At 60.2% G+C, this 26826-nt stretch overlaps 3 protein-coding genes and 1 long non-coding RNA gene across 12 annotated transcripts in view; 3 read left to right on the plus strand and 1 right to left on the minus strand.

Annotated features, from left to right (window-relative positions):
* EP400 (E1A binding protein p400) overlaps positions 1-5724 on the plus strand; it is an 87053-nt gene extending 81329 nt beyond the window's left edge. For 8 of the 9 annotated variants that reach the window (XM_074321448.1, XM_074321450.1, XM_074321455.1 and 5 more), the window contains 3 exons: positions 647-793; positions 2055-2132; positions 3034-5724. In XM_074321448.1, the coding sequence (XP_074177549.1) occupies positions 647-793; positions 2055-2132; positions 3034-3303 (495 nt within the window). In that variant the 3' untranslated portion in view covers positions 3304-5724. The remainder of the gene's footprint in view (positions 1-646; positions 794-2054; positions 2133-3033) is intronic. The other variant, XM_074321451.1, reaches the window with a different exon arrangement.
* Positions 5725-8132: 2408 nt separating this feature from the next.
* LOC141569190 (uncharacterized) lies at positions 8133-14374 on the plus strand. Its single transcript, XR_012492639.1, has 4 exons — positions 8133-8682; positions 9757-9886; positions 12462-12594; positions 13376-14374. It is a non-coding gene; the product is annotated as an uncharacterized LOC141569190 (long non-coding RNA).
* DDX51 (DEAD-box helicase 51) lies at positions 14354-21516 on the minus strand. Its single transcript, XM_074321457.1, has 15 exons — positions 21177-21516; positions 20939-21090; positions 17527-17677; positions 17218-17363; positions 17032-17103; positions 16837-16943; positions 16587-16695; positions 16351-16496; positions 16039-16231; positions 15850-15965; positions 15661-15777; positions 15475-15576; positions 15318-15381; positions 15110-15244; positions 14354-15002 (listed from the first exon to the last, which is right to left on the minus strand). The coding sequence occupies exons 1-15, from the start codon at positions 21472-21474 to the stop codon at positions 14976-14978; spliced, it is 1935 nt and encodes a 644-aa protein (XP_074177558.1). The 5' UTR covers positions 21475-21516; the 3' UTR covers positions 14354-14975.
* Positions 21517-21633: 117 nt separating this feature from the next.
* NOC4L (nucleolar complex associated 4 homolog) lies at positions 21634-26124 on the plus strand. Its single transcript, XM_019748716.2, has 15 exons — positions 21634-21808; positions 22074-22194; positions 22712-22818; positions 23136-23243; positions 23560-23709; positions 23789-23888; positions 23983-24017; positions 24342-24392; positions 24491-24602; positions 24720-24780; positions 25023-25133; positions 25277-25437; positions 25514-25596; positions 25775-25888; positions 25968-26124. The coding sequence occupies exons 1-15, from the start codon at positions 21695-21697 to the stop codon at positions 26085-26087; spliced, it is 1548 nt and encodes a 515-aa protein (XP_019604275.2). The 5' UTR covers positions 21634-21694; the 3' UTR covers positions 26088-26124.
* The last annotated feature ends 702 nt before the right edge of the window (positions 26125-26826 follow it).

Consider the following 26826-nt stretch of genomic DNA (forward strand, 5'->3'; position numbering starts at 1 on the left):
TGGGATGTGTCTTCTCCCCTGCGGGGGGCAGTTGGGGAAGGAAACACCCCTCAGAGTCACCTCTAGGCCTTTGGAGTGGGGACAGGAGCCAGATGCCAGGTGGGCAGAGCACTGGGGACACAGGATGAAGATGCTGGCAGGTGGGGCCTGTGGCATCGCGTAGGCTTAGCTGTCGTGAGAGACGTGGACTCGGATGCAGCACTGGTCTGCATGTTGGGATCCTTTGAAAGAGCACTTCTGAGACGTGCGGACATGGTTTTGCCAACCAAACGTGTGTGCGCGGCCTTTTGAATGGTGGTAGAATTCTCCTGGCAGAGAGAACTGAAATTAGTTCAGTATGCCAGGCTTGTGCCTACAGGTTTGTCACTCCCTGTGCGAGATATTTTTGGGTACATGCCGAATTCTTAAAAGTGGGTTTGAGTAATGGTGCGTGTTTTCTAATTGGGGTCGTGGCACCAAGTGCTGCAGAAGATGGAAAGGTTAACCCCGCCCGGGCCGTGAGGGCACTTCAGGGGGGAGGCCAGTGACACGGGGCTGGGCTTGCAGGGAGGGCAGCTGCAGGAGCGCCGGGCGATCACGTGTGGGAGTGGGGCAGTCGGGACAGGCCTGGCCTGGCTGTAAGCCTGGGTGGTCTCTCTTCCTTCAGATCACCGCACAGCAGATCGCTGCCCAGGGCCAGCCACAGAAGGTCACCTATGCCACCCAGCCCGCCCTTAAAACGCAGTTCCTCACCACGCCCATCTCCCAGGCACAGAAGCTGGCCGGGACCCAGCAGGTGCAGACTCAGATCCAGGTGAGCACGGGCTGGACTCCACCTCGGGCACCTGGCCCCCGACCGTCCTGCCACCTCTGCTGTCTGTGGCTTGCGGCTTGCTCAGGGCACACTGCGGTGACGTCCTGTAGGTGTGTGACGCTCCTCCAGCTTTGGGCATCGATTCTCCGTCACTGCTGCCAACGGGTGCGCTGGCTGCTCCTGGCGGCAGCGGCCTGGGACACTGCTATGTGCACATTCCCCAAGCTCCCACAGTGGCCCCCACGGCACCTGCTGTCTGCGTCCCTGGCGAATCTGTTGACCAGCAGGCATCCTCTCTGGGGAAGTGCCTGGTCACGGGTCCCAGGGCTCACGTCCGGGCACCGGCCCTCGTTCTGTGTCACTCTGTCGCCCCAGTGCATGGCCGCCAATCTCACCAACTGTGCTGTCTGAGGACGAACAGTAGTTCTGTTTAAATGTACTGGGATTTATCAGTCTTTTCATTTCTGAACGGTTCTTTTAGTGTCTTGCTTAGGAAATCCTTCCCAAAAGCCATGGTGTTCTTTTCCTGTGTCTTCTAAAACTCGTAACTGTCATTCACATTTAGTTCTGTAACTTGCCTGGAATCGGTTTTTCAGTTGATAAAAGATGGGCCTTCACTTTGATTTTCCCCTTTCAATGCCCTGCTCCTTTCAGCAGCACTCACGGAGGGGTCACTGTCCCCTGGGACCCACCGGGTGACCTCAGCATAGTGGGGCTTTCCTGCAGTGTGTGCCCTCAGCCTGTGTGCCACCCTGCTCTGTCCTCACCCCTCCGCTCTAGGAGAGACCCGCTATCTGGAAGGCAGCCCGTCCTGCCCGGCGGGTGCCTGTCGCCCTCGGCTCTGCGGCCGCTCTCCCAGGTAGAGTCTGAGTGTTGGGTCCACTTGTGGCCGGCGCACTGCAATCACCCTGCTGGGCGTCACTGGAACCAACCGCTAAGACCCTTCCGTCCTTGATTTAACTCGCATATAAACCTGGAGCAGTTTTTAATAAAACAAAAATTGTGTCTGAAATACGAACCCAAAAATACATGCTTCAAATTACACATCGTCATAGAGAAGGAACAATCGTCCCTCTGTGTAACCATGACCTCAGGGTCCCAGATCAGCACGCTTTGAGAATTGCTCTTTTGTGTCATCTGGCCACTGGTTTTTGTTTGTTGGTTTTACATTAAGAACTGAGAAGGGGAAAGGGGGAGAAAGATCTCTTTTTGTGCGTACATTCTTTTGAATTCTAAATTTGGCTTTTTTGCTTTGTCAAAGGTTGCAAAACTCCCTCAAGTTGTCCAGCAGCAAACCCCGGTGGCCAGCATCCAGCAGGTGGGCTCAGCTTCACAGCAGGTAGGATGGGAGACGGGCAGCCACTGGGGACGGTCCCACGGGTACTTGGCAGGAAGCGTCGTGCTTCCCAGATTAAGAGTTCCTGGTTTTCATCCTGAGGAAGTGGAATTTTAATTAGTAGAGAATCACTGAATTTTCATAATATAGACACAAGTTAACATTGCGGAAAACACTAGACACCTCCAACCAGCAGAAGAAAGCGCGAGCAGACGTGTTCAGAGGCCATGTCAGATGTGCTGATGGGCGTGTCAGCAGTGCTAGGTGTGTCCTGCCGCTGCCGCCACCACCACACCTGAGTTTCAGGGAAACTGGAGGGATAAACACTGATGGGAACAGCGATGACAGCTTCCTAACCTTCCTGACCGGGTGGCTCTTACTGTTGTGTTTACTGCTGCAGAACATGGCCAGAGAAGAACAGCTCTTTAAACATGTTTTGTTCAGAATCACACTGGCATGTGGATTTCAACAAACCAAATGCAATTGACCCTGAATTACACGGGGTTAGGGCTGGTGACCAGCCGAGCGGTCAAAAATCTGAGTGTAACTTGAGTCCGTCCTCCACGGATGTGGCCTCCCAGCGACGGCATCGGCCCTGGAACAGGCAGTGTGACCCGCACTGGCCTGCGTGCAGGCTCCGCGTTGTTCAGGGTCGGCTGTAGTGGTGGGGGCGTGAGCCCCCCTCGTCAGCCTTTTTCCAGAGGCTCCCGTGCTGGCCTAAGCGACGCTGGTTCAGTTCTCTCCTTCGGTTTGGTTAGAAAGAACCAGAGATCTTTTCCTGATAGGCCAAGTGGTGGTCACCATTTACAAAAGCATTCGTGTTAGTTAAGTTTCTCAAACCACACTCCTCAGCCCCAGGCACGGGGAATTTCTCCCTTGATGTGCGTTTTCTGTTTCTGCCCAGGCGTCGCCACAGACTGTGACCCTCACGCAGGCGACAGCGGCCGGCCAGCAGGTCCAGATGATCCCCGCAGTGACAGCGACCGCTCAGGTGGTGCAGCAGAAGCTCATGCAGCAGCAGGTCGTGACGACGGCGGCCCAGCTGCAGAGCCCTGGCGTCCCCAGCCCGGCACAGGTGCCAGCCGGCACCGACAGCCCGAGCCAGCAGCCCAAGCTGCAGATGCGAGTGCCCGCGGTCCGGCTGAAGACGCCCACCAAGCCTCCGTGCCCCTAGCCAGGAGCGCGGCGGCCTTGGCGGGCTCCCGAGCCCCGCGCCAGCCAGCCCAGAGTGGGAGGCAGTGCCACTGCGAGTCCAGCTCTGGGAAGCTGTCACTGAAACAAAGCAGTGGGAGCTCTCCCTCACAGGACGCCGTGACGAGCAGGACCCACGGCAGTGGCAGGTTCTCCTGGGTCGCTTGGCCTGTTCGTGTCCCACAGAGAGCAGCGCTGGCTCTTGGTAGGGCAGCGTGTGTGCAGGTCCCAGGAGCTGTGAGGAATGGGCTCCTGAAGCTGCGGTGCTTCCTCTGACAGCATCTGCCTCTGCGTGGTTTTTCACAGCCCTCAGCGCACCCGGGCCGTGGAGGAGAGAGGCCGTCCGAGGTCCATCAGCTCCGATCAGGGAGTGTGGTTTCTTCCTTCCCTCCCACGGTGGGGCTTGTTGAACTTCTCGAGGAAACGATTGGTACTGGCCCCACCAGAGCACATTCACGACGCGTCCCAGCTTGTGTGGAAGGGACTGGTCTGTGACTGAACTTGATTCTAAAGAGCGGGCAGTGTGGCTCTCCGCCCCTCCCCTGGTGTGACTTGTTTCTACGTGGACGGAACCTTCTGCACTGCTCCCCACCCCGGCACTTCACGACACTTGCCCAGCTTTTGCGTAAAGCTCACATTGGACTTGGTGCCATGGAGTAGCTCCAGGAACGTTGTGAGGCTCTGGCTCGGGCTGGTTGGGGCCCAGAGAACATACTGTGCAGCTGTTACGTTGTGGGTGTCACTGCTGAGTGCACGGCACGCGGTGACAGCAGGGATGCCTGTCGTCGCCCCCCCCGCCCCACTTCCATGCCCCGCCTGGGCGTGCTCTGCAGAGATGAGAAGCCTTGGACAGGGCAGTCTGTTTACAGGCCCACAGTGTCACGCACAGAGACGGGCGTAACGGACTCTTCCTCATAGACTTGTGACGTCAGGTTTCTGTGCCAGGGTCTTGTGCATGAGCAGACGCGCAATCTCACGGTTCCGCATAAAATGGCGCAGCGTCTGTGCTGTTTCAAGGGGCCCGCGGTGGAGGGGCAGAGAGGAGGCCGTATTTGTACCTTTTTGTTTTTCACAACGGCACGATGCTAACAGCGACTGCAGCGGGCTTGACTGGCTGATGACTGCTGTTGACCTGGAATGTTCCCCAGGCGCATCGCGGGCGTCCGACGACACCGGTGTCTGCGCTCTGAGCGCCTGACACACTCAATCCAGGAAATCATCCTGTCGTGTCTGTGTGTACTGAGGATGAGTTACAGCATGCCGAGGGCTTCATTTACCGTGTGCCCCCTCCTTACCGTCCTGTAAGTGGCACAAAGGAATGTCTTCTGTCCTGGAGCGTTTCGTTTTCCCACCAGTTAACATGGACAGGAATGCAGCGACTCTTACTGATGCCTGTGGGCAGCTTATTTTTGAGCTCTCGGTGAGAAATTCAGAAGAAAGCAAAAATCAAGTGTTGAAAAATGGAAGGGATTTAACACTTTAGTGAACTGAACACGCCGAAGCACAGGACGTAAGCAGGCTGGTCTGGAGTGGAGCGTGCACGGCCCGCCGTGTCCCTGCACTGCACCCCACATGCAGAGCTCGGCCTGTGGGGCTCCTTGCTTCACCCAGCTCAGCGCTGCGCCGTTAGCTTTCCTTTGTCCTCCACGCCATGTTGGCAGGCTCCCCAGGTGTCGGTAGCAGGCGGACTGCCCTGCGTGGAGTGGCCTGGTGTAGCTGCGGCCTAGAGGCCCTGTCAGCGCAGAGCCTGGAAGGGACTTGGAGCCCTCCACCTCCAGCTTTCTAAGAGCAGACCTGTGGTTCTGAAGACGTGCGGTGTGGCACTGCTGTGGCCCTGTCACGTGAGGGACAGGCTCACCTCTGGAGCGTGTTTCCATCAGCGGTTGCCTGATGCAGAACGTGTCGCAGCAGAGTTTTCTCGTGTCACTCGCTTTAGTAGAGTCCACGTGTCACCCTGACCTCCTGGTCTTCAGCCGTCGTTGTGGAAGAGTCCTCCTTCCAGGACGTTGTTTCCAAGACCAGACTTCCCGTCCTGTGAACCATGGTCCCAGCAGCGCACTGTGTGATGGTGGGAGCACATCTTCAGAATGTGGAGACAGCAGCCGAGCACAGGCTGGCGCGAGCTGGCTGCCTCGGAAGGTTGCTGACCTCTGATGAAGCCAGGCTCTCGCTGGCGGGTTAAAGGATGGGGCGGGGTGGGGGCGGAGCAGGGGAAGCCTTCCTCTCGGCTTGACGCGTTTTTGTTAACTGTTGTAACCAGATAGCTGTTGTGTTTTAAAGTATAAAGGAGGGAGGCTGAAATTGTAAATACTTGTAAACATAATCATTTGTACTTGAATAGTAGGGTTTTAAAGGTCATAGATACCCCACCACAGAAAAGGTACAATAAAATGACCTTTTTATATGTTTTTTTCATCTTGTCTTTCATAGAAAACTTGTTAAAATAAGAAGTTAATTGCGTTTATTTCATTTGTGTGAAGAAAAAAGAAACAAGTATTGAGGGCAGAGGTTTCCTTCCCTGGCCCCGTGCCCCTCCCACACGCACACTGTAGAAGGAACTAGAAAGAATGGAGTGGTCATGAAGGGTTTCAGTGAAAATCACCGTTTATGTCTGCAGAGCCTGCGTCCACTGGCCGCTGACTCCAAAGCCACAAATGGAGGAAGGACCGGTGTGTGTAGGTGCCACGGCCGCTGCCCTGCTGTGTGACGGCCGCCGGCAGGCACCAGTCCCCTGGATGGCCAGGCCAGCTGCAGGTACTTGGATACCTAACCTCTCGGGTGCCCCACCCACACCACACTCCTGTGACCAGGTGGGCAGGCGTTTCTCTTCTGTGTCTTCTCTCTTGCTTTTAGACTTTTCCTTCAGTAAAACTTTCTGATTGCAAAAGAAAACATGATAAAACTGCTCTTTTTATTAAGAAAAGCACTTAGTACCAAGTTGAGGAGTGCCCCGAGAAATCCAGTTGGTTTGGAAGCTTCCCTCCCACTGCGGGAACAGAGCCGCGGGCCTGCAGCTTTGAGCTCGTATTACACCCCCCTCCACTCAGCCTGCATTGTCACCTGCTGGGGGAGTCACCGGTGCCTCACTGAGGACCCTCTGTCTGGTGCCGGGAAGCCCGCTGGTCCATGGCCCCCTGGTTCTGGACTCACGTGCCTGCCTGGCCGCGGGATGGGGCCAGTGACGTCACAACCCAATGCCTGGTTTCCTCCTGTGTGCCCCCTGCCAGAGCAGTTGTGACATCTGGGAAGCACTCAGCCTGTGGCGCGGATTCATGGATTCTCTTCTCAGTTATTCACAGAGAAGATTGCTTTCAGAGCCGTCGTCCCATCACTGTGACCCTACCATGACAGTGTGCCAACTGTACGTGAGGAGGCCTAGGGCAGGCCTATCTGGCCACCAGGCTGTATTTCTGTGCTTCCAGCAGGTCAGGGGTCACTCAGGTGAAGTGACTCTGTCTGGCCACAGCAGGTCACACTCTGAGCCCTCGAATCCATCAGCCACCAGCTCCAGTGAACAGGGGCATCTAAACTGAGACTCAGCTACAGCTCGCCCTGTGGGCAGGCCCGCCCACACACCCCTGACCACGACCCGCTTCAGCGTTCTCACCGAGGTGTCTGACTGGACTCGAACGTCCTATTGAGGGTTCAGACCCCTGTGGGCTGCTGCCTGCGTCTCCTCCACTCGCCAGACAGAACTGTGACTGGGCCTTTGGAAACGGAGGGGAGGCCTCTGCCTGAGATTCTGGGCAGCTGGCCTGCCCTCGGCCCGTTATCGTCTATGCCCCAAAGCAGACTCATCTTCCAAAGGTCCCCTTTGCTTTACTAGAGAAATCACTGTACATGCGGTCAGTGGAATAGACTCTGCAGCTGTTGAGAACAAAGAGTTGTGTAGCCTAGAGTGGAAAGGTCTGGAAGGTGTCGGAGGTGCACCTTGGGTCGGCCGCTCCCAGAGGGAGCTGCTCGCAGGCCTGTGCACAGAACATGGTGGGACCTGGAACGGCGGCTGCCTCTGGGCAGGTGCGGGTGCTCCGTTCTGTTTGGTGCAGCCTTGTTGAAGCAGTTTCTCATGGGTGTGAATCATTTTTTAAATAGGGCCCTGAGCGGCCTGTTCATCACGCCCTCCCCCCCAGGGGGCTTGTTTCCGGGAGCAGGTTCTGCCTCCCTGCCTGGCCCTGTGTAGCTGGCCTCACTCACTAGCTCCCAGCCTACTGTCCTGTTCCCCGCGGCCTCCGTTGCCTCCCCAGCTTTCAGTGCTGTCTGATCTGCTCTTCTCTCCTTGGAGGACCAGCCACATGGCAGAGGGAGTGCTCGTCCCTTCATTCGTGTGTCCACAATGTGCCTGCTCGCCAGAGCGCCTTGTACTGGACAGTATGGGTCTCCGTCCCAGCTGGACCGCCGTTCTGTCCTATCCCTGCCCAGTTACTGTGTGGAAGCCAGTCGGTACCTGCCAGCGTTAGCAACAGTGGCGGCTCTCTGGCTCTTGCCTTTAAATCAGAGCTATTGAGAGAGAGATGGGGAAATTATTGGTTTGCTCAGTTGATGTTTGCTGAGTTCAGCACACTGTGTGGCAGTTTCTTGTTTCAGCCCTGGAGCTACAGCTGTGAGCAAAGAGGAAAAGGGTACCTTCTTGCAGGCCACACATGATGAAAGGACGCACAAGGGTCAGCACCTGGACGGCCGGCGAGGTCAGGCCAGGCGGCCTGGACGGCATCCTGAGTAGACGGAAAGCTTGGAGCTGGGGCGACCCCCTGAGCTCACCCTTTCAAGTAGATGCAGCAAGAGGGAGAACAGGGACACTTTCGGCCGTTTCCCGGGTCACAGGCAAGAGAAACTACCCTCGTGGGTCTTCAGAGCCCAGTAGGCCTGCCTGTGAGGCATTTCTGACCCTCTCCCCAGCTCACAGTAGGCACTCAGCCACCACCGCCTTCTCTGCGCTGCCTTCTCTTCTAATTGCGTTTCCTTACCGATGGAGCCCCTTCCCGCTAGACGGTGGGATCTACCAGGACAGGGCCTAGACGTGCTTGGCCAGCGTACCAGGCAGCGTCTGGTGGAGGGTGGACGGATGGAAGGCTCGAGGCAAGTACGTACGAGTGAAGGAAGTGGAACCCGCGATGGCCAGGGCAGAAGAGAGCCGGTGGCGCGTGAGACCCTGGCCCAGGCCCCGCCCCCTGTGAGACCCTGGCCCAGGCCCCGCCCCCTGTCTCTGCCTCCGCCCTCGGCCCGCCCACCCGCTCCGATTGGTCCGCTCCACTCCGGCCCAGTACCTGCTCTGGGCACAGCGCCTGCGCACTGGGGTCGCGCCTGCGCGTCTGCTCAGGTGGGCTGGGTCCCACCCGCCCCTGCCGCGCGCACGACAGCCTAGGTGAGTGACGGACTGAGTACCAGCAGGCGTGAGGGGGCGGCGTGGGGCTCTCCTCGGCCCCTGCCCACCTGTTGTCCCCGTGAACCCCCCGCAACCGCAGTCCCCGCCCAATGGTGAAGTTGCCCACCGTGGTGACCACCGCGCCAAGTGCTTTGGTGACACCCACCACGGTGGCCCCCCCCACACTCCCCTCCTGGTCACCCACACCCCAGTGACCCTCCTCCGCCTCGGTGACCCCCAACCCGCCCTGGCCTGCGAGGTCGCTGACGCCTCCCGCGCGTCTCTGGTGGGGCCGAGTGCCTCGCCTGACACCAGAGAAAGGCGCAGCCTCCTCCCAGCAGCAGCCCCTCTCCCCGGGCCCACCCTTCCTGGGCTGCTGCCAGGAGAGACGCCCCCCACCCCAGTAGGCCTTTCCAATATACAGAGGAAGAACTGATAACATCACTTGTGCACAGAAGACTGTAAATTGCACATTTTAGAAAGACACTTCATCTTTCCCACAGCTGAGTTCAGCACACTGTGTGGCAGTTTCTTGTTTCCTCCCCAAACGTTGGTTTAGTTCAGTTCTCTTCCCAAAACATTCAAAGTTCCAGTGGTTCCACTTCTGCGTGGGGCTCTGGTCAGGTCGCTTGACGGTTCCAATCTGTCAAACTGGGTGAACAATTCGCCTCCCCCACCAGCCCAGCGGGCTGGAGAGTAAACTGCACACTGAATGACACCTGCAGGCCACCACCGAAGGCCAGTGGACTAAGTACAGAGGACTCCCATACACGGGGGTCTTAAAAACTGACCAGGTCTTTAAATGTGTGTGAGTGGAGATGCCCCACACCTGGCAAAATGGCACACGGCTACTGTGCACACACTGCTCAGGAGGTAGGGTGATGTGCGTGGGCCTGGTTCCACGCCAGTCGTAGTGAGTGACATGGCCCCTTTCCAGTGGCGTGTCAGTCCCGGGGAGTGCTGCCAGCGCTGTGTGACCTGATACCAGTCACATTTTCTACCTAACTCTACAGGAAACTAGACTGTGATGTGGAGAATGTTCCAGTAGCCTCTGCGCGTGTGGTTTCCTTCTAGGCTTTGGCCGACAGCAGCCCCTGCAATGGGCTGTTCCATAGCAGATGAGACCCCATCGCAGACGTGGGGAGGACAGCCACATTCCGTGGGGACAGCCTGCAGCAAGGTCCGTGACAGCACTGCTGGCCTGGTGAGTGCTCCTGCTGCTCGGGAAGCCCCTGGCACGGGGGTGTGCCCCTGCGGTCACCCAGCCCTTGTCTCATTGGCTCCATGGTACAGCAGGGCTGGGGCACGTGACCAGCAGGCTCAGTGCACAGGCTGTGGTCCCGGCCAAAGTAAGAGGGTATGTGAGCAAACTGTGTGCGTCACACAGAGAGGGAGAGGCAGGGTGATTCCTCACACATAATCACACCCTGCTACATGGCTGCTCACCAGGCACCGTACAACGTGCTTTGTGTGACCTACCCTGGTTCTGAGGAACCGCTATGTGGGTGGCCTTTTTGTGGACTCATTTTGCAGGTGACTGGGCCAGTTACTGCTCAGAGCCTTCCTCTTGGGTGCAGGGCAGACATTAGGTCACAGCCCTGGAGAAACCCCTGACCCCTTGGCGGCACAGGGCACTCCCCATCTCAGGGCTCGGGAATGGTGCATCGCAAGGGTGTTGGGCCTGTGTCCTACTCGAGACCCAGCAGGGAGTGGAGCACCCAGAGCCCTGACAAGTCCTAGTGACTGACTGACAAACGAATGACAGCAAACGGGGCCAGGTCCCGTTAGGCACCAAGTACCCACTGACCAGCAGCGTCCTTGGACATGATGGTCCTAAGGAAGGAGGTGAGCTAGTTCAGAGGCGGAAAGGCCACACCGAGTCTTGTCCTGGTTCTCGCCCTGGAATCAGTCTCCTGAACAGGCGGCACCATCAGAACTGCCACCTGGGGACAGGCCTCACGATGGGAACAGTGTACATGGCTTGCAGCCGGAGACGACAGCACACTCTTCCCGCCCCACAGCCTCCCTGGTCTCGGCGTGGTTTTCGGCCCTGTGGGTGGGACTGTCCTTGTGAACACAGCACCCGGGACCACTTTCCTGCCCCTGAACAGGCCTCGCCGGTGTCACCTGGGACGCTGGTGGCGAGCAGTGTGGCCATGTAGATGTCATTAAGCCACATATGTTAGGCCACACCCTTCTGTCCTCTAGACCACATGAGGAAGGACAGACGGACGTTTTACAAAAGCAGAGTTTGATTTCTGCTGGGAACTTTCAGAGGCAACACTCATGTTCATTTTACAGACCACAGGGCTGCAGTACCCGGTCCCACTGTCCACATGCAGCCCAGGGCGGGCGGCTCCCCAGCCGGCTCTCAAACGAGCCAGCCCCAGCTACTCCACCCCAGGGGTGCGTGCAGCTGCCTCTGTCACCACGTCGGCCATGATCACTGGCAGCCTGGCTCCCGCAGACCCAGACAAAGGCCATGGCAATACAAGGGACCCGACCCAGGTGACAGCCAGGTGTAGGGATATGAAAGCAGAGACAAGGGACACACTGCTGACACAGGCCCGGCACCGCTCCTCTCGTGGGGTTCTGAGTGGGCCAGCTGGCCATGTGTACTTGCAGTTCTTTACGGGGCAGCCAAAGTTAATTGTCCCACCTCGCATGTGGCCTGAGCTGAGCTCCTGGGTCATGTGTAAATTACTTGCTAAGAACCATCTTACAGTAAAAAGGACAGGGGTTTAATGAACCTTATTCACTGACTCCTATGTCCACTGGAATAATAGGTTAAAGGAAATCTGAAGTAACTCGTCCTGCTTGAAAACGTTTCAGTTCTGGCCTACATTTCTTACAGAGACCCACTTAGCTTCCATCCAGGCATACTGGAGGGATTTTTAAATCCTGTCTGCTTCTGTCTCCCCGTCTCAGCAGCTGCAGGGGCACCGCTGCCCAGCAGAGCCCTCAGTCCTGCCCTGCCCCCTCCTCCCCCCGCTGTTCCGGCAGCAGCAGCAGCAATGTCCCCCACGCAGGGCCAGGCAGCTGTGGGGAAACCCCCACGGGTTAGGATCGCAGCCCAAAGGCTCACAAGTGCATTGCTGGGGACCAGGGCAAGTGGTTCTGATGGCCAACGTCCCGAGGCTGTGCAGGCTTTGAAACTCCATGACACCTTCAACGCGTACACTCAGGTGGCCATGGGCGAGGGGTCCAGGCGGGCTGAGGGCAGCGGGTGGTGGACGGCACCGTCTGTCCTGCCCAGATTCGGGGTGTGCTCTCTGGGACCAGAGCTTGCGTCTGACTGTTCAGGGTGTGGAGGCCTATCTGGGTTTCAGGCTGCGCTTTGCAGAAAGCATTGCGGGCTGTTTCGGGTCTGGACCCACTTAACCCACAGCACCTTTGCCTTCGTCTGTTTCCTGTGCAAGGTGCTGCAGGAGGTTCTCTAAGAAAACAGGGCCTCTCTGGTTTAAGTGTGCTTTTGGAAAACCATTTCCTCAGCCTAATGCAAATGAATCAAATGCACTCATTTGCTCTCCTCACAACACTGCCACTGAGCCGCCGGGTGGGGAGGTCACTGCCCCGCTGCTCCCTGTCCCCACGCTGTCCCTGCAGCTGCCTCACAAGTACTTCTGGCTCCTGGTCCCCCACCTTTGTGGTGTCGGTTTGTCAACCTGCCGGCCGGAGTCTCCTCTTCCCAGTCCTGCTGTGGGGTGACGTGACTTGTCACCCCACAGGTCCATGCCTGTCACGCTCCCTCTTCTAACGTCTGGCTTTTGCTTTCCCAGATAAGTACCCAGTAGCAGCTGGGCCAGAAGCAAAGGGTGATGCATGTGCTCCAACTGCCCCGAAGAGGCCGTTTCTGACCCCGCCCGCGCCCCAGGTGCCCAGGCCACAGGGACCCAGCAGAGGGATTGGCAGGTAGGCCTTGTCCCTCCCTCGAGGTCAAAGTGAGGGGCAGCGGCCACCCTCAGGCCGAGACGGGTGATGTCCGGTTCCTGTCTGATGGTCACTCTCCCCCTTGAGGTTCATCCTTCCTTCCTGAGCAGTGAGGACACAGGGACGGGGCCTTGGTTCCCTCCCTCGTCCTCTGCTCCACTAAGGTGGCCGAAGTCCCTCAGGAATTCAGCTGGAGACAGCCACAGCAGGCCCTCGGCCAACAGTGCCCACAGCCCGCAGGTGAGGGCCGTGTCCTCACTCCCAGCCCCCACTGGAGTCCCCTGCACTCACACAGCTTCCGTGCTGCTCACAGGCCCTGGTGGGACTGGCTCAGGGCCGCCTGCCGTGCACATGCCCAGCCGCTCCACAGCGCTGTGTTCTGCTGGCTTTTATCACCAAAGTCAGAAGGCTCGGCTGCTATGTTCAGTCAGCGGCCCGATCCCTTCCCCAGTCTGAATGCACAGAAAAAGGCCAGCTGAGGGCAGCAGCCTGGTGTCACCCAGGGACTGCGTGTGCTCACCAGGCTTGACTGAGCAGAGTCACACGCTGGGCAGGTCACTCCTCCATTTGAGAACTTTGTCGTCCCAAAAGGAGGCCCCGTGCCCCTTGGCGGCTGCTGGCCCGCCCCGCCCCCCACGGGCTGGGTCCCCTGGGACTAGCCTTGTGCGTGGCTCCTGCCGCTGGGACGTCCCCCAGTCCGTCCGTGCGTGTGGCCCCCTGGTGCGTCCTGCCGCTTACACTCGCCACATCTCTTCATCCACAGGGCCGACGGGACCTACCTCTGCTGCCGCTCCTTGGGGGTACAATACTGCTGTGCTCACGTGCACACGTCCGGACGTCCCTTCTCCAGCCACACGGCCGCCCCGCGGGTGAGGTTTGATGTGTTTTCTAGTGGCTGGCGCTGCTCCTGGCTTGTTGGCCAGTGTCCTTGGGTGACCCCCCCTCTGACGGCAGCAGCGCGTCCGTCTGTCCCACTGAGCTGGGTGGCGGCAGGGCTGGAACGCCCCTCCTCCCAGGTGTATGCCACCCACTTCCTGGGTGCCCTCAGCACACCTCCCAGACTTGAAACGGCTGGTGTTCGTGGGAGGGTGTGCACGCCCACTCATCACCTGCCCTTCCTTGGCCAAGAGCAGACCAGGGACAGGGCTGTGCTTCCTGGTGACAAGCGGCTCAGAGGGGGCTCCTGGTTCAGCACCGGCCACCCACTGGCCAAGGCCACTTCAGCGCCTGGAGGGCTCACCTGTCCTCAGCCGTGTGACAGCAGAGCATCAAGTCCTTGGTTGACACCCATCACACACAGAGGGTCAGGTGCGTCAGAGGCCCACTGGAAAGTGACCACTGCCTCCCCAGATGCTGGGTCCAGGGCAGGCTCTGGCCACTGGCAAAGCCCCCGCCGTGCCAGCTGAGGGGCGGCCTGACGGCAAGCAGGAAGTACAACGCACCCCCGTGTCGGAGCGAGAATGCACCGGCCCATCCTGCTCCTGCTCGTCACACCTAGGACAGTCCCACAGCCGGACTGACAGGCCTGGAGGCTGGGGGGGGGGGGCACAAACCAGAGCCCCCGCCCCTCAGGACTCAAGAGCCACAACTGAAATGTTTCCTGGTTTCCCAGACGCCTCACTGCCGGACTCGTAACGTGGAGCTGCCCTGTGACCGCTGGGGTGACAGCCGTCCCATGGAACCCAAGACCTGCATTCAGGTGCTTCTGCTGACGTGAATAACGTACTTTCAGGCAGAGATTAAAAAACCAGTTCATTTTTATTAAGTTTGTCTTAACATTAGCATATAAACTTCAGGAAAGAGCCTTCTTAAAAACATTTCAGTTACATTCATGACGAAGCAGCTCGTGCTGCGAGTGTGTCGGGCAGCCTGGTGGTGACCCCACAGCTGTTTCCTGGTCTGTGGTGACACCTGCGAAGATGCTGACACCTTCCGGGTCGGCTATGACAGGGAGGGAAGGGCTCCTACACAATGCCACCTCCCAGCCCACAGGGCGGACTCGGAGCAGCCCATGCCCAGCCACACAGGAGACGCCATCCGTCAGTTCTGCGGTAGTGCCAACAAGTTTACTAAAGCCCCATTTCCAAGAAAAGCACCTGATCGGAGCCCGACCTTGTGTGCTTTTGACGGTCTCAAGCAGGCCTGGTGCAGCGACGAAAGGTCTTCATGTCCAGGCGCCCGGCCTGAGGACATGTGCTGGGGGCGGAAGGCCCCTTCCCGAAACTCGAGGAATCCCTGTCGTTTGCTCACACATCCAGCAGCCAGTACCCAGGATCCTTCCAGAGCGGCGGCTAATCCAGCAGGGGCACACACCTTGCTGCACAGGAAGGTCGCTGGGTCCCAGCTGCCCTTCGAGCCCCTGCCTAGGCAGCCTTCTGCCTTCGTTCTTCCTACGGGAGGACAGGAAAGGGCTCCCCCTCAGTCGTCTGCACCCCCGGAGCCCAGCCGTTCCCACCCGTGTGCTGTGACGACGCGCAGCCTCAGTGTGGGCCCTCACCTTGACGGCCCTCTCCAGCTGGGCCAGGGCCTCCTCGTACTGCGGGACCAGCGGCTGCAGGAGCTTGCTGGGCACGTCGTGACGCTCCAGCTCGGGCGCCCCGGCTTCAGCCAGCATCTGCAGGAACCTCCTCTCCTAGAGGGAAGCAGCCAAGTGAGAAGGGGCTCCTCCACACCCCCACCCTTCGCCAAGGCCGCCACGGCCTGACCTGCACTTTGAGGAGCAGTGTGAAGGCCTGTCCGGTGTTCCCAGCACGGGCGGTTCTTCCAACCCTGAAAGCAAGCAGACAGCTCCCGAGTGGGTCCCCAGCCCGAGGGGCCTGGTGAGGGCCGCCCCACTGCAGGCCCCCCTACGGCCGCCCTCACCGGTGCACGTAGGTCCGCAGGTACTGGGGGGCGTCGTAGTTGACCACCAGCTGCACGCCCTGCACGTCGATGCCACGAGCCGTGGCGTCTGTGCTGATGAGGCTGTTGGGACAAGAAGGGCTGTGGGCCCTGCCCGGGGAGGGGGAACGGACACCCCCGGAAGGAGCACCCTGCCCGGGCACTCACAGCTGAATCTTTCCTTGCTCAAACTGCTTCAAAACTGTCCTCCTCCGGCCAGGCCCGAAGCGGGAGGAGAATTCGGCCACCGTCACACCCCCGAAGGCCTGGACCAGCAGGAAGAGCCTGTGTGGGCAAAGCCGTGGTCAGGGCTGGAACCTGCCAGCCTTCTGCCCGACCCCCACCCCCGGGCCTCACCTGTGGGAGTTCTCGCGGGAGTTGGTGAAGCAGAGAACCCTCGAGAAGTTCATGTCCAGGATGAGATGCAGGACAACCAGTGGCTTGGCACGCAGGCTGCAGGGCACGTAGTGGTGCTGCAGGCACAGCACAGGGTTGGCAGGGCCCCGGCACCTGGGCCCGCCCCCCCATACTGTGCACCCCACTCACCGTGAGCCCCACGGGGAAGGTGTACTTCCCACCCGAGTCCACGTCCTCGCTGGCGTCTCCGCGGTCCCCATGAGCCAGCCCCGTGGAGAAGAGCCGGGGTTGGTAGAGGCCGAGCTGCTGCAGCTTCTCGGGATTCTGGGTCAGGGTGGCTGAGAAGAGCAGCTTCTGCAGTGGCATCTGGGGACAGCAAGTGCTGGAAGAGGAGCAGGCACTGGAACAGCAGTCGTGGCCTGGCCAGCTGCCTCCTAAGCCCAGACCAGGAGTTGCTGTGCTCGGGGTACCCCACCGAGAGCAGAGCTCGGGACCAGGTACCTGGCAGCAGTCACGGCCTGGAGCTGCCTCCTCTGGAACAGAGCAAAGGGACCTTTGGTCCCGTCATTCGGGAAGGCAGCCGCCACCACCCGCGGCAGCCAGGACTGGTGCATGCTGTCCATCATCCGGTCGGCCTCATCGATGACCTGTGGGAGCAGGAGGCCTGGGGTCTGTCCAGTGGCCGAGGTCGGCACTCGCCCCAAGCCCAGCCCCCTCTGGGTGGGTGGGCAACCCACCAGGAAGCGGAGCTGCTGGAGGCTGAACCCCGGCGTCTGGTCGATGTGGTCCACCAGGCGGCCTGGGGTGGCCACCACTATGTCAGCCAGGCAGCGGAAGCCGTCGGCTCTGCGGAGCAGGAGAAACTCAGCGCGAGCCCCCACGGACCCTGGTGCCGCCGCCACTCCCTCGGGCTGGGGGCTCACGTGCCTGGCCCCTGTGCACCGGCCGAGCCTGCTGCCCCAGAGCCCACAGCCCAGCAGGACCTACGTCTTCTGGACGAGGCTCTCCTGCTCCCTGGCCAGCGACTTCTGCCCGGTGACCAGGGCGACGCGCAGAGGGGTGGCGTCTGTGTAGATGTTGAACACTTTGTTCACCTGGAAGAAGAAGGGTGTCACTGGCCTGAGCTGAGGCACGTCTCAGGGACAAGCACTCGGTCTGACCCCAGGCCCGGGGTCCACATACCTGCTGGGCCAGCTCCTTGGTGGGTAACACAACCAGGGCGCGGACCTGGCACACGACTCGCGGCAGCAGGGCCTGTGGGAAGAAGGGCCCGTGGGGGAGGGGGCCGTGGGGGAGCAGGGCCACCCACGTCAGCAAGGTCGGCTCCCTGCCCACCTAGCCCACTTGCAGGTGGGTCCTCACACTCACCTGCACCACAGGAATGACAAAAGCCAGTGTCTTCCCACTGCCCGTTGGGGCAGAAACACAGAGGTCACTGGGCTGGTAGCCGCCTCTGCCCACCAGAAACCCGCTGGCCACGCTCTCCAGGACAGCGGGGATGACCGCAGCCTGGACTGGACAGGGAGGCGAGAGGCCAGTCACACTTGGGCAGGGGCACCCCCCAGCACAGGCAGAGGCCTGGCTGTGACTCTCCCCGAGGGGCCACCGGAGCCGCAAGCAGCGTCAGGAAGCGCCGCCTGTGCTGGAGGCACCCGGTCCCTGGCCAAGGCTGGGCACCTGGGAAGTAGGACGAGATGCCATGTGCCCGCAGCTTCTTCTGCAGGTCAGGGTGGACTTCGGGGATGTCCTCAATGGGCACCAGGTCTTCAGTGACGTTCTTTCCGACACAGCTTGGCTCAGCCAGCCACGCTGGCAGGAAAGGTCGGACCTGCCACAAAGGATGCGGGAAAGAGGCCAGGCGACCGTTCCTTAGCCGCCTGGCCAGGGAAGCAAGGCCCCAGGACCTGGGCTGAAGAGGCTGCCAGGAGACTGACAAGCTTTACCCAGAGCCCTGGCTTCCCCCAACCCACGTCCCACACAGCCTGTTCAGGAACCAGGAAGCACACCTGAAGGAGCCACTCCCCGGAGCAGATCCACCTGGGGCCTCCCCTCACACCTGCGAGAACACCCCAAGGCCCCCGAGGCCGGGCACTCGCCTGCCTGACCTCATTCCCATCACTGGCTGCAGCCCAGTCACATGACCTACTTCACACCAAGCTCACTGCGGCCTCAGGGCCTCTGCCTGACACATCACTCAGGGACCTCCGCACATGCACCAACAGCAGTGCCCCGTGCACCCAGCTGAGCCTGTCGCCTGGGTCATGGCAATCCTCAGCATCCCAGGGGCCGTTAGCGCACGTGTTTCCTGAAAACCTCCTGCTAAGACAGAGACGACCAGCCCAGGAACCTGGTGGAATCTCCCGTCTTGTTCTTAGGTGGGTCAGCGCACAGGGTTACATTAGCAAACCGAACTCAGTCGTGCGTTCAAAAGATCACACACTGTGATCAAGTGGGATTTGTTCCCTAATGCAAGACTGGTTCAACAGCCACAAACCAACTGACATGATACACCACATAAAATGAAGGATAAAAACCTTCCACAGATGCAGAAAAAGTGTTTGACAGAATCCAACATCTATTTATGATAAAAACGCTGCAGAGTGGGCATGAAGGGTACCTACCTCACCATAATAAAGGCCATAGGTGACAAACCCTCAGCTAACGTCATACTCACTGGGGACAAGGTAAAAGCGGTCCCCTGATGATCAGGAACAAGACAAGAAGGCCCATTCTCACAACTTTTAGTCAACAGAGCACTGGGAGTCGACAAGAAAAACAAATACAGCGCTACCTCGGTTTTCGAACGTAATCCATTCAAGTTCTGAAACGTTCGAAAACAGCCGACAGCGAGACCTCAGGATATTGCACTCAGCGGAAGCCACGAGACATGTTCGACTTCCGAGGCGTGTTCAAAAACCGAAGCATTTATTTCCAGGTTTACAGCATTCATAAACCGAAATGTTCGTCAACTGAGACGTTAGAAAACCGAGGTACTACTTTAACTAGCATCCAAATTGGAAAGGAGGAAGTAAAACTGTCCTTGTTTGCAGATGACATGATACTGTACACAAAGAACCCCAAAAATCCCACCAAAAGCTTTTAGAACTGATAAATGAATTCGGTAAAGTGACAGGATACAAAATTATCCAGAAATCGGTTGCATTTTTATACAATATGGGACCCTCCTCCCTCCTCCACAGCAAAGCAATGCAGTGGTTAAATCAGGCAGGTGGGGAAACCCCCTAGAGGAAAACCGAAGCTGAGAAATTGCTAACGCTTCCATGAGACCATCCCAGAATTTTTCCTAAAACTACTGACTGGGCTAAAATCCAACCATGTGAACAGTGGCCAGATGAGACAGTGTCTAATGTCTTTACAAGACGTGAAAAGGCCGTGAAACATACTCAGGAATGCCACCACCAGCCTCCAAAATCATCACATGACTCCTTGATCAATCCAGTTTTTTTAAAAGGGCTAAACAAACAACTTGTCGCCTTAACAAAATGATGTAACCTAGGCTGGGCCACAGTATGTACCAATGTAGTCGGACGTCTGGCCATCCGCTATGTAAAACTACTCAAAACAGGGAGCAAAAGTTAGGAATTCACACTCCAATAGTCATCTAATGAGGCCATGAGAAAGCCCACATCCACGCCTGCCCCACGAGCCTGTTCTTACTGTGAACAAGCTGGCACCCCGAGAAGGACACTGGAAATTAGCAGGGTCGTGAGGAAGAAAGGACGGTGAAACAAGCCTGCTGCTCCGAGGAAGGTGGAGACGCCCATCTCCCTGCCAGCGCCCCAGGAGAACTGGCCGTCGCGGACACTGGGCAGGGCTTCCTCAGGGAGTGGGGTCTGTCTCCCCAAGCCTGATCAGCTAAGTAACTTAGAGATTTACTCCTGAAACACCAACAAGGTAAGTCAGACCCATCCCTCTATGCCTAGGAATGGTCTTCATGTTTTCGTTACAATGAAAGGTCTGGTTCTCTACTAGGAGCTGCTTTAAGGAACAAGCTCAGGCTTGGCATATCCCTTGATTCTGATTTGTCCGGACACCTTGACTTTAAAACCTGGGATAAATGGCTCACTTTACGAGAACATTTTCAAGAACAGCTTCCTAATAATCTCCCTGGCAGACAAATAAGTGAAAGAGAGAGACGAACATTGTGTGGCTATAAACACACATAATAGAAAACTAAAAAAGGTGACAAATGGGAACGCAGCAGAAACCCCCTGGCTCCTTGCCCAATGTGTTCTAGTGTCTCTTCCCCCACAATTCTCAACCATGTTTTTGTGGAGAGGTACAGGTTGGGTAATAAAATAAATCAATGGGCCACCTCAAAAGGGACGGCAGGGATGGCTAAAACCCCCAAACACACCGCCAGCACAAGACCCAGATGCTTGGGAAGTCTCATGGACACTCAGGCTCACTGGGAGGGGAGATGACTCACTTGACAATGGTACGGGAAACATTTTGGGGTTCACTGGTACAGCGCCTGTTCTTTCTACATCCTGATAAAAACATACCAATAATGACTTCCACAACCCTTCCCACCGACTACGGGTGCTCGACGACCTACGTATCCGTATATTCTCTCCAGTGATGCAAAACTCTTACTCCTGGAACGCAGGTAGTAACTAAAGCTGCAGGTGCACAGCAGTAATTTCCTTCGCCTGCGTCTGTGCGATGGCATCGCGGCGCTCTCAAGTCAGACATTGTCTCAAGAGTTCTTGGAGCTCTGCTCTCAGCAGTGTCCTCAGATGAGAACAACAATAAAAACTCTTACATCTACAAAGGTCGTTCCAGCCTTCTTTTCGTTCACGGAGAACTTTTACGAGTTAAGGTAAAAACGCTGTTTGCGCCGATTCCAGCCGCTTCAAAAACCTTGCAAGATGCCCAGCTGAGGTGCGGGTCTTGCGCTGTGAAGGTGTTCACTTCTGACACTACCAGCGCCCACGAGGCGCGGGCGCCATCCCCCCAACTACGCCAGGAACGCCCGCGGGGTTAACAGCCTCGCGGCCCGGCAGCCTCCGCCCCCGAGCCCGGCTCAAGCGCAGCAGCCGAAGGCGTCCCACCGCGGGGTGCTCACCTTAGGCGCCCTGCTCCTCCCGAACGCCCCCAGGACCAAGGCCCGTGCTGGGGGCGCACAAGCCTCGTCGGGGGGCCGTCCGCCTGGGGCCTCCTCCGGCCCCGCAGCCTCGGCGTCCACGCTGCTGTCCCCCGGCGCCTCCTCGCTGCTGTCTGCGGGCAGAAGCGAGGCAGGGGCGGCGCGTCAGCCTCGCGCGGACCGGGGCCCAGGGCCGCGCGCGCCCGCCCTGCGGGCCCACCTGCGCCGCCGTCCGCGCCGGCCGCCTTCCGCCGCTTGCTCCGCGGCGCCTGCGGGCTCCCGGGCGTCCCGCTGCTCTGGCGCCTCCGCGATCTGCGGGGCCGCCGCCGCCGCTTCCCCGCCGACCCCGCGGCCGGCGTGGCCTCCTCGGGCTCCTGCTGCCGCGACTGCCGCTGCCGCTGCCGCTCTCGGGCCCGGCACTGCAGCCGCTCGAGCAGCGCGCGGGCACGGCCGTCCGCCTCGGCCTCCGCCGCGGCCGCCTCGGGACCCGTGTACCGCGCGACGTGGAAGAGCGCCATGCCTGCGGCCACACGCGGCTCCTGCCCCGCGCTGCTCCTGCCCCGCGCTGCTCCTGCCCCGCGCGCCGCGGCGACGGCGGAGGCGGGGCCGTGATGTCACCGGCGCGCGGTGGGGCGGCGCCGGCGGTGTGACGCGCGACCCGGCGCGGAGCGGTGACATCAGTGGCGCGCCGGGCGGCGGCGCGGGAGTGCGGGTGGGTCCGCGTGGGGCTGCGGCGGCATGGAGCGGGACGGCCGGGGCGACGCGCGCCGGGCGCTGGGCCGCCTGCTGGAGGCGGTGCTGGCGAGCCGCGGCGAGGCCAACGCCGTGTTCGACATCCTGGCCGTGCTGCAGGTGGGCGCGCCGCGTGGCGGGCGTCGCGACGGGGTCGCGGGGTCGGGCTCGGTGGGTCCTGGGCTCGGACGCGGGCAGACCCTGGCAAGGCGGGGTTCGGGACTTTACCGGGAGTCTTCTCTCGTCTCGCAGGGCTCCCGGGTGGGAGGGTCACGCCGGGTGGGGGTGAGGGAGGTGTGGTGGGGCTGGGATCCCCGTGGAGAAAGCGGGTAGGGCCACCGCTCCCGGCGTGGCGGGGCACCCTGCGATCGGCCTCTCCCCGCAGTCTGAGGACCAGGAGGAGATCCAGGACGCGGTGCGCGCATGCAGCCGCCTTTTTGGGGCCTTGCTGGAGCGGGAAGAGCTGTTTGTGGGACAGCTGCCCCCTGAGGAGACCGTCATGGCAGGTGAGCCCCTGACGGGCCCAGGGCCTCATCTCTAGCAAGGTTAGGGAGACACCTTGTCAACATGGGATGAGCCCCCCCAAAACCTCATCGAGGTGGCAAGGTACACCTTGCCCACCGTGAGGACGGATGGTTGGGCTTGGGTGGATGGGTAGGATGGATTTAATAAAGACTGAAGAACGCGTGATTTTTGTGTGTGTTGTATACCATTTGTGGGACTTGATGCTGTTTAATATTGACTGTCAGTACCATACAAAGTTGGGGTTAGTGTCCTGATTCTTGGCATGTCCAGGTCTTGGGGAAAAGTGAGAGAATGGGGACCGTATCCTTGGGGTAGCAGCTTCTGTTCCTGGCTGGGGCGTTGTACTGATCCCACCCCAGGTCTAGGGCCACAGTTTGTATTGAATTCCCTGGTCGGGCTCAGTAGACGCTAGTGTCTAGTCTGGCATGCGTGGGCATTGATGTGGGCGGCCCACCATGCCCCGCCCACCGTGCCCCGCCCACCGTGCCCCGCCCACAGGATCCCAGGGGCCCACACGGAAGTACAAGGTGTGGATGAGGCATCGTTACCAGAGCTGCTGCAACCGCCTGGTGGAGCTCCTGGCCCACTCCTCGTTCCAGGTCAAGGTGAGTCTCCGGGTCCTTGGCCTTGCCTCTCATCCTTGTGCGTTTTCACACGCTCAGCCCTGAGGTTCGCTGCACAGGGAAGGCACCTGGGGCGTGCCTCGGGCAGGTGTCTTTCCACACTTCCTGTGTAGGTAAGAACACTTTCTTCCCTTTCTTGGCTAGTTTTCTGATGGGTGGCTCTGTCCTGTCCAATGACCCTTACATTGTGTTACCTGTGGGTATTCAGGCCTAAAGGCCAGGAGAACCCTGTGGGTCAGTCTGCAGGGAAGATGACGTGCTGTTGGGACCCTGCAGCCACTTTGCTGTCCTCTTCCTAGGAGCTGGCCCTCAGTACACTCATGAAGTTTGTGCAGCTGGAAGGAATGCACCCCCTGGAGAAACCCAAGTGGGAGGGCAACTACCTGTTTCCCCGCCAGCTCTTCAAGGTGAGGGTGCAGTGGGGGGCCCTGCCTCTCTGTCCCTCCCCTGTCCCCTCCCTGACCCAGGCCAGGCCCCTCCTCTGCCCAGGGGTCAGGAGGCTTTGGGGACCTTACTGGCCAGAGCAGGGAGGTCTGTGGTGGCACAGGTGGCTGCTAAGTGTGATGCTTCTGCCATATCCCGCCTGCGGGAAGGGGAAGGCTGCCAGCTCAGGGTCTCCCTGGGCAGTCCCCTGCTCGTCGGGGCTGTGACAGCCCGCCCGGACTCTGCTCTGTGAGCTCAGTCCCAGGTAGGAAAAACGCTCACTGCTCTGCCTGTACCCAGTCGGTGGTGGGAGGCCTGCTGTCCCAGGAGGAGGACCACTCGCTGCTCCTGTCCCAGTTCCGGGAGTACCTGGAACACGACGACATCCGCTACCACACGATGCAGGCCGCCGCCGACACCGTGGCCCGGGTCACAGACGGGCACCCTGAGGTGAGCTGGCCGGGTCCCATGCAGGGAGGGCACAAGCAGTGTGTGGGTGGAGTCTGGGCGCTCACGCAGGCTCTGGCAGGTGCCCCTCACCTTCTGGAACAACGCCTTCACGCTGCTGGCTGCCGTGAGCCTGCCCCACCAGGACAGTGACGTCTCCAGCTTCTACGTGAAGCATGCGCGTGAGTGTCCGGGCTGGGCCGGCGGTGGGCAAGGCACATGGCTCGGCACCCTCACAGCCTGACGAGCCTCCGTCCCCTCCCGCCTTCCTTGCAGAGCTGTCGGACAAATGGAAGGTCACTCATCTGAAGGTGAGACATTCGGGGGGCAGGTGGCCTCCCGGGACAGGCCTTATCTTGGGGTACTGCCTCTTTCCCAGCTTAGACAAGCCCCAGCATCATGGGACCCGAGGGAGAGGAGGCCTGCAGGCACCTGGCTCCCAAAGATCAGGTGGCCTGCCGGGAACCTCTCAGCCCCTCGGGGTCACGTGTCCTTGCGGTGGGCCCATCTGCTCCTCTGCGGCGGTGCGGGAGTTTTGTCAGGGTTTCCAGGGTTCGGGCTCCAGGTGCTCCCACTCATCTGCACCAGGAGTGGGGGGCGGCGTGTGCAGCCTGTACCCCCGTCTCCCCTCACAGGAGCATAGGAAGGCCTTCCAGCTGATGTGGCTCGGCTTCCTGAAGCACAAGGTAGGGCGGGTCGGGGCAGCAGCAGCCGGGTCTGGGCCCCTGGCCCATGCGGTTGGTGGGGTGGGGCAGGCTGCACCCTGACCTGCGCCTCCCCCCAGCTGCCCCTCAGCCTGTGCAAGAAGGTGTTAGTGGTCATGCACGACTCCATCCTGCCGCACCTGGCCCAGCCCAGCCTCATGATCGATTTCCTGACCCGCGCCTATGACATCGGTGAGCAGGGGACCCTGCTGCGGGGTGGGCCCGGCCGGCCAGCGACGTGCGTGCTGGGGGCTCCCGAGCTGGGGGTGCAGGTCGGCTGGGCCTCCACAGCCGTGTGTCTGTCTGCAGGGGGAGCTGTCAGCCTCTTGGCCTTGAATGGACTTTTCATCCTGATCCATAAGCATAACCTGTGAGTGTCAACGTGGGGTGTGCAGGCCCCTCCATTGCCCCAGCCCTGCCTGTGTGTCCCTCCTGGATCCAGACAAGGCCCTGCTCTGCCCAGGGGTCAGGAGAGCGTTGGGGAGCGCACTGGACCTCCCCAGGGGAGGGTACTGAGCCCCGGGGGCTGTGGTTCCCTGGGGCCCTGACCTGTCTGCTTGCTGCGTGCTTCCATCCCACGTGCCTGACCCCCTCACACCCCCACACCCCCAGGGAGTACCCCAACTTCTACCAGAAGCTCTACGGTCTCCTGGATCCATCCATCTTCCACGTCAAATACCGGGCTCGCTTCTTCCACCTGGCCGACCTCTTCCTGTCGTCCTCGTGAGTATCCAGGAGGGGCAGGGTTCCCGGCTCTCCCACAGCCGCAGGGCCGCCAGTCCCCACGAAGCTGCAGCCTGGAGCCACGAAGGGGGCTGGCGGCTGCTGTGGGCGGTGCGGGGCCTCACGCCCACCTTCCTGCCCAGCCACCTGCCCGCCTACCTGGTGGCTGCCTTCGCCAAGCGCCTGTCCCGCCTGGCCCTGACGGCACCCCCCGAGGCCCTGCTCATGGTCCTGCCCTTCATATGCAACCTGCTGCGCAGACACCCGGCCTGTCGTGTCCTCGTGCACCGGCCAAGGGGCCCTGGTGAGTGGGCCGTGACCATGACGCCTGCCAGAGGCCAGCGTGCGGACGGCCGGCACATGACTCCTCTCGTTCCTAGAGTTGGACTCTGACCCCTATGACCCTGGCGAGGAGGACCCAGCCAAGAGCCGAGCCCTGGAGAGCTCCCTGTGGGAGCTGCAGGTGAGGGCACCCAGGCTGCCCCCTCGAGCCACTGCCCCTGTCCCCTGATGCGCGGAGCTTCTCCTGTCTCCCCACGGCCCCAGGGCCCCCACCCCGTCACCCTGCTTTCCTGGGGGAACCCAGGCCTCTGCCCCCTGCTTTGCCCACGGAGAGGTGGTGACAACCCGCATGCCCCCAGGCCCTCCAGCGGCATTACCACCCCGAGGTGTCCAAGGCCGCCAGTGTCATCAACCAGCTGCTGTGTCTGCCCGAGGTCAGCATCGCACCGCTCCTGGAGCTCACGGCGTTCGAGGTGAGGGTGCAGGGCCTGGCCGGGGGCCGGGGACTCGGGCACAGGGGCCTCGGAGAGCGTCCACACATCTGTCTTTCAGATGTTCGAGCGGGACCTGCGGAAGAAGGGGCCTGAGGCCATGCCGCTGGAGTTCATCCCTGCACGGGGCCTGCTGGGCCGCCGGGACGACCTCTGCGCCCAGCACTTCACGCTCAGCTGACTGGGCGCCCCTCCCCTAAATAAATGGTTTTGCAGGAGAGCGACTCAGGTGGGCTGTGGGCGGGCAGGGGCCAGGCTCCTTCCTGGGGCTGTGCCCGCTGGGACGGCGCCTGTGTCTACCGACAGCTGCACAGGTCCCTACACCTGGCCTCCCTTCCTTGTAGCCTGGTGGGGCTTGTGTGGGGGCTGCAGGAGTGGCCCCTCCCTCGGGTCGGCCGTGATGGGCTATGCAGGGAGGGCCACAGCTGGCCGTCCCTGGCCAGACCCTGCGGAGGACACATTTGTCCTGGGTCCACCCTGCGTCCAGGTACATGGTGGGCAGTGAGCGGTGATAAGTCCTGGTGAGTTACAGGCAGGGCCAGTTCACTGCCATCTGGCCTCCAGCCGAGCACAGCCCCAGGCGCCTCCAGAGTAGGACACATCCACACAGAGCCTTGACTGAGCATCCAGAACCAATGCCAGGATTGGGGGGCCGCAATGGGGGCCTCACAGTGGGAAAGGAGGATGGGGGGCCTCTCGGGTGCTTGTGAAGACAGGGGTACCCTACCCGTTAGGGTTCGCCCAGGTGAGTCCCTCCAGGTGCCATGGTGACGGGGTAGCCTGGTCCTCTCAGTGGGTAGCGTGGCTTCTTGCCGTTGCCAGCCTGGGTGACCTCCCCGTCCCCAGGTAGCCAACCCGTGTCTCCAGGTAGCTCTTCTAGTTTAACCCAGACACACCTCCTTCCTCAGCACCACACAACC

Source organism: Rhinolophus sinicus, linkage group LG16 (assembly GCF_036562045.2).
Source record: "Rhinolophus sinicus isolate RSC01 linkage group LG16, ASM3656204v1, whole genome shotgun sequence".
In the NCBI taxonomy this organism is placed as follows: domain Eukaryota; kingdom Metazoa; phylum Chordata; class Mammalia; order Chiroptera; family Rhinolophidae; genus Rhinolophus; species Rhinolophus sinicus.

What these genes read in the sequence shown, in the direction of transcription:
- DDX51 (XM_074321457.1), bottom strand. Translation starts at nt 21,474, where the DNA reads ATGGCGCTCTTCCACGTCGCGCGGTACACGGGTCCCGAGGCGGCCGCG. An exon ending in GGAGGAGCAGGGCGCCTAAG is followed by an intron (nt 17,678 to 20,938) that starts GTGAGCACCCCG and finishes CCTTTGTGGCAG; the next exon opens with GTCCGACCTTTCCTGCCAGC. An exon ending in AGCTGGAGAGGGCCGTCAAG is followed by an intron (nt 15,003 to 15,109) that starts GTGAGGGCCCAC and finishes GTCCTCCCGTAG; the next exon opens with GAAGAACGAAGGCAGAAGGC.
- NOC4L (XM_019748716.2), top strand. Translation starts at nt 21,695, where the DNA reads ATGGAGCGGGACGGCCGGGGCGACGCGCGCCGGGCGCTGGGCCGCCTG. An exon ending in ACATCCTGGCCGTGCTGCAG is followed by an intron (nt 21,809 to 22,073) that starts GTGGGCGCGCCG and finishes CTCTCCCCGCAG; the next exon opens with TCTGAGGACCAGGAGGAGAT. An exon ending in TGGAGCTCACGGCGTTCGAG is followed by an intron (nt 25,889 to 25,967) that starts GTGAGGGTGCAG and finishes TCTGTCTTTCAG; the next exon opens with ATGTTCGAGCGGGACCTGCG.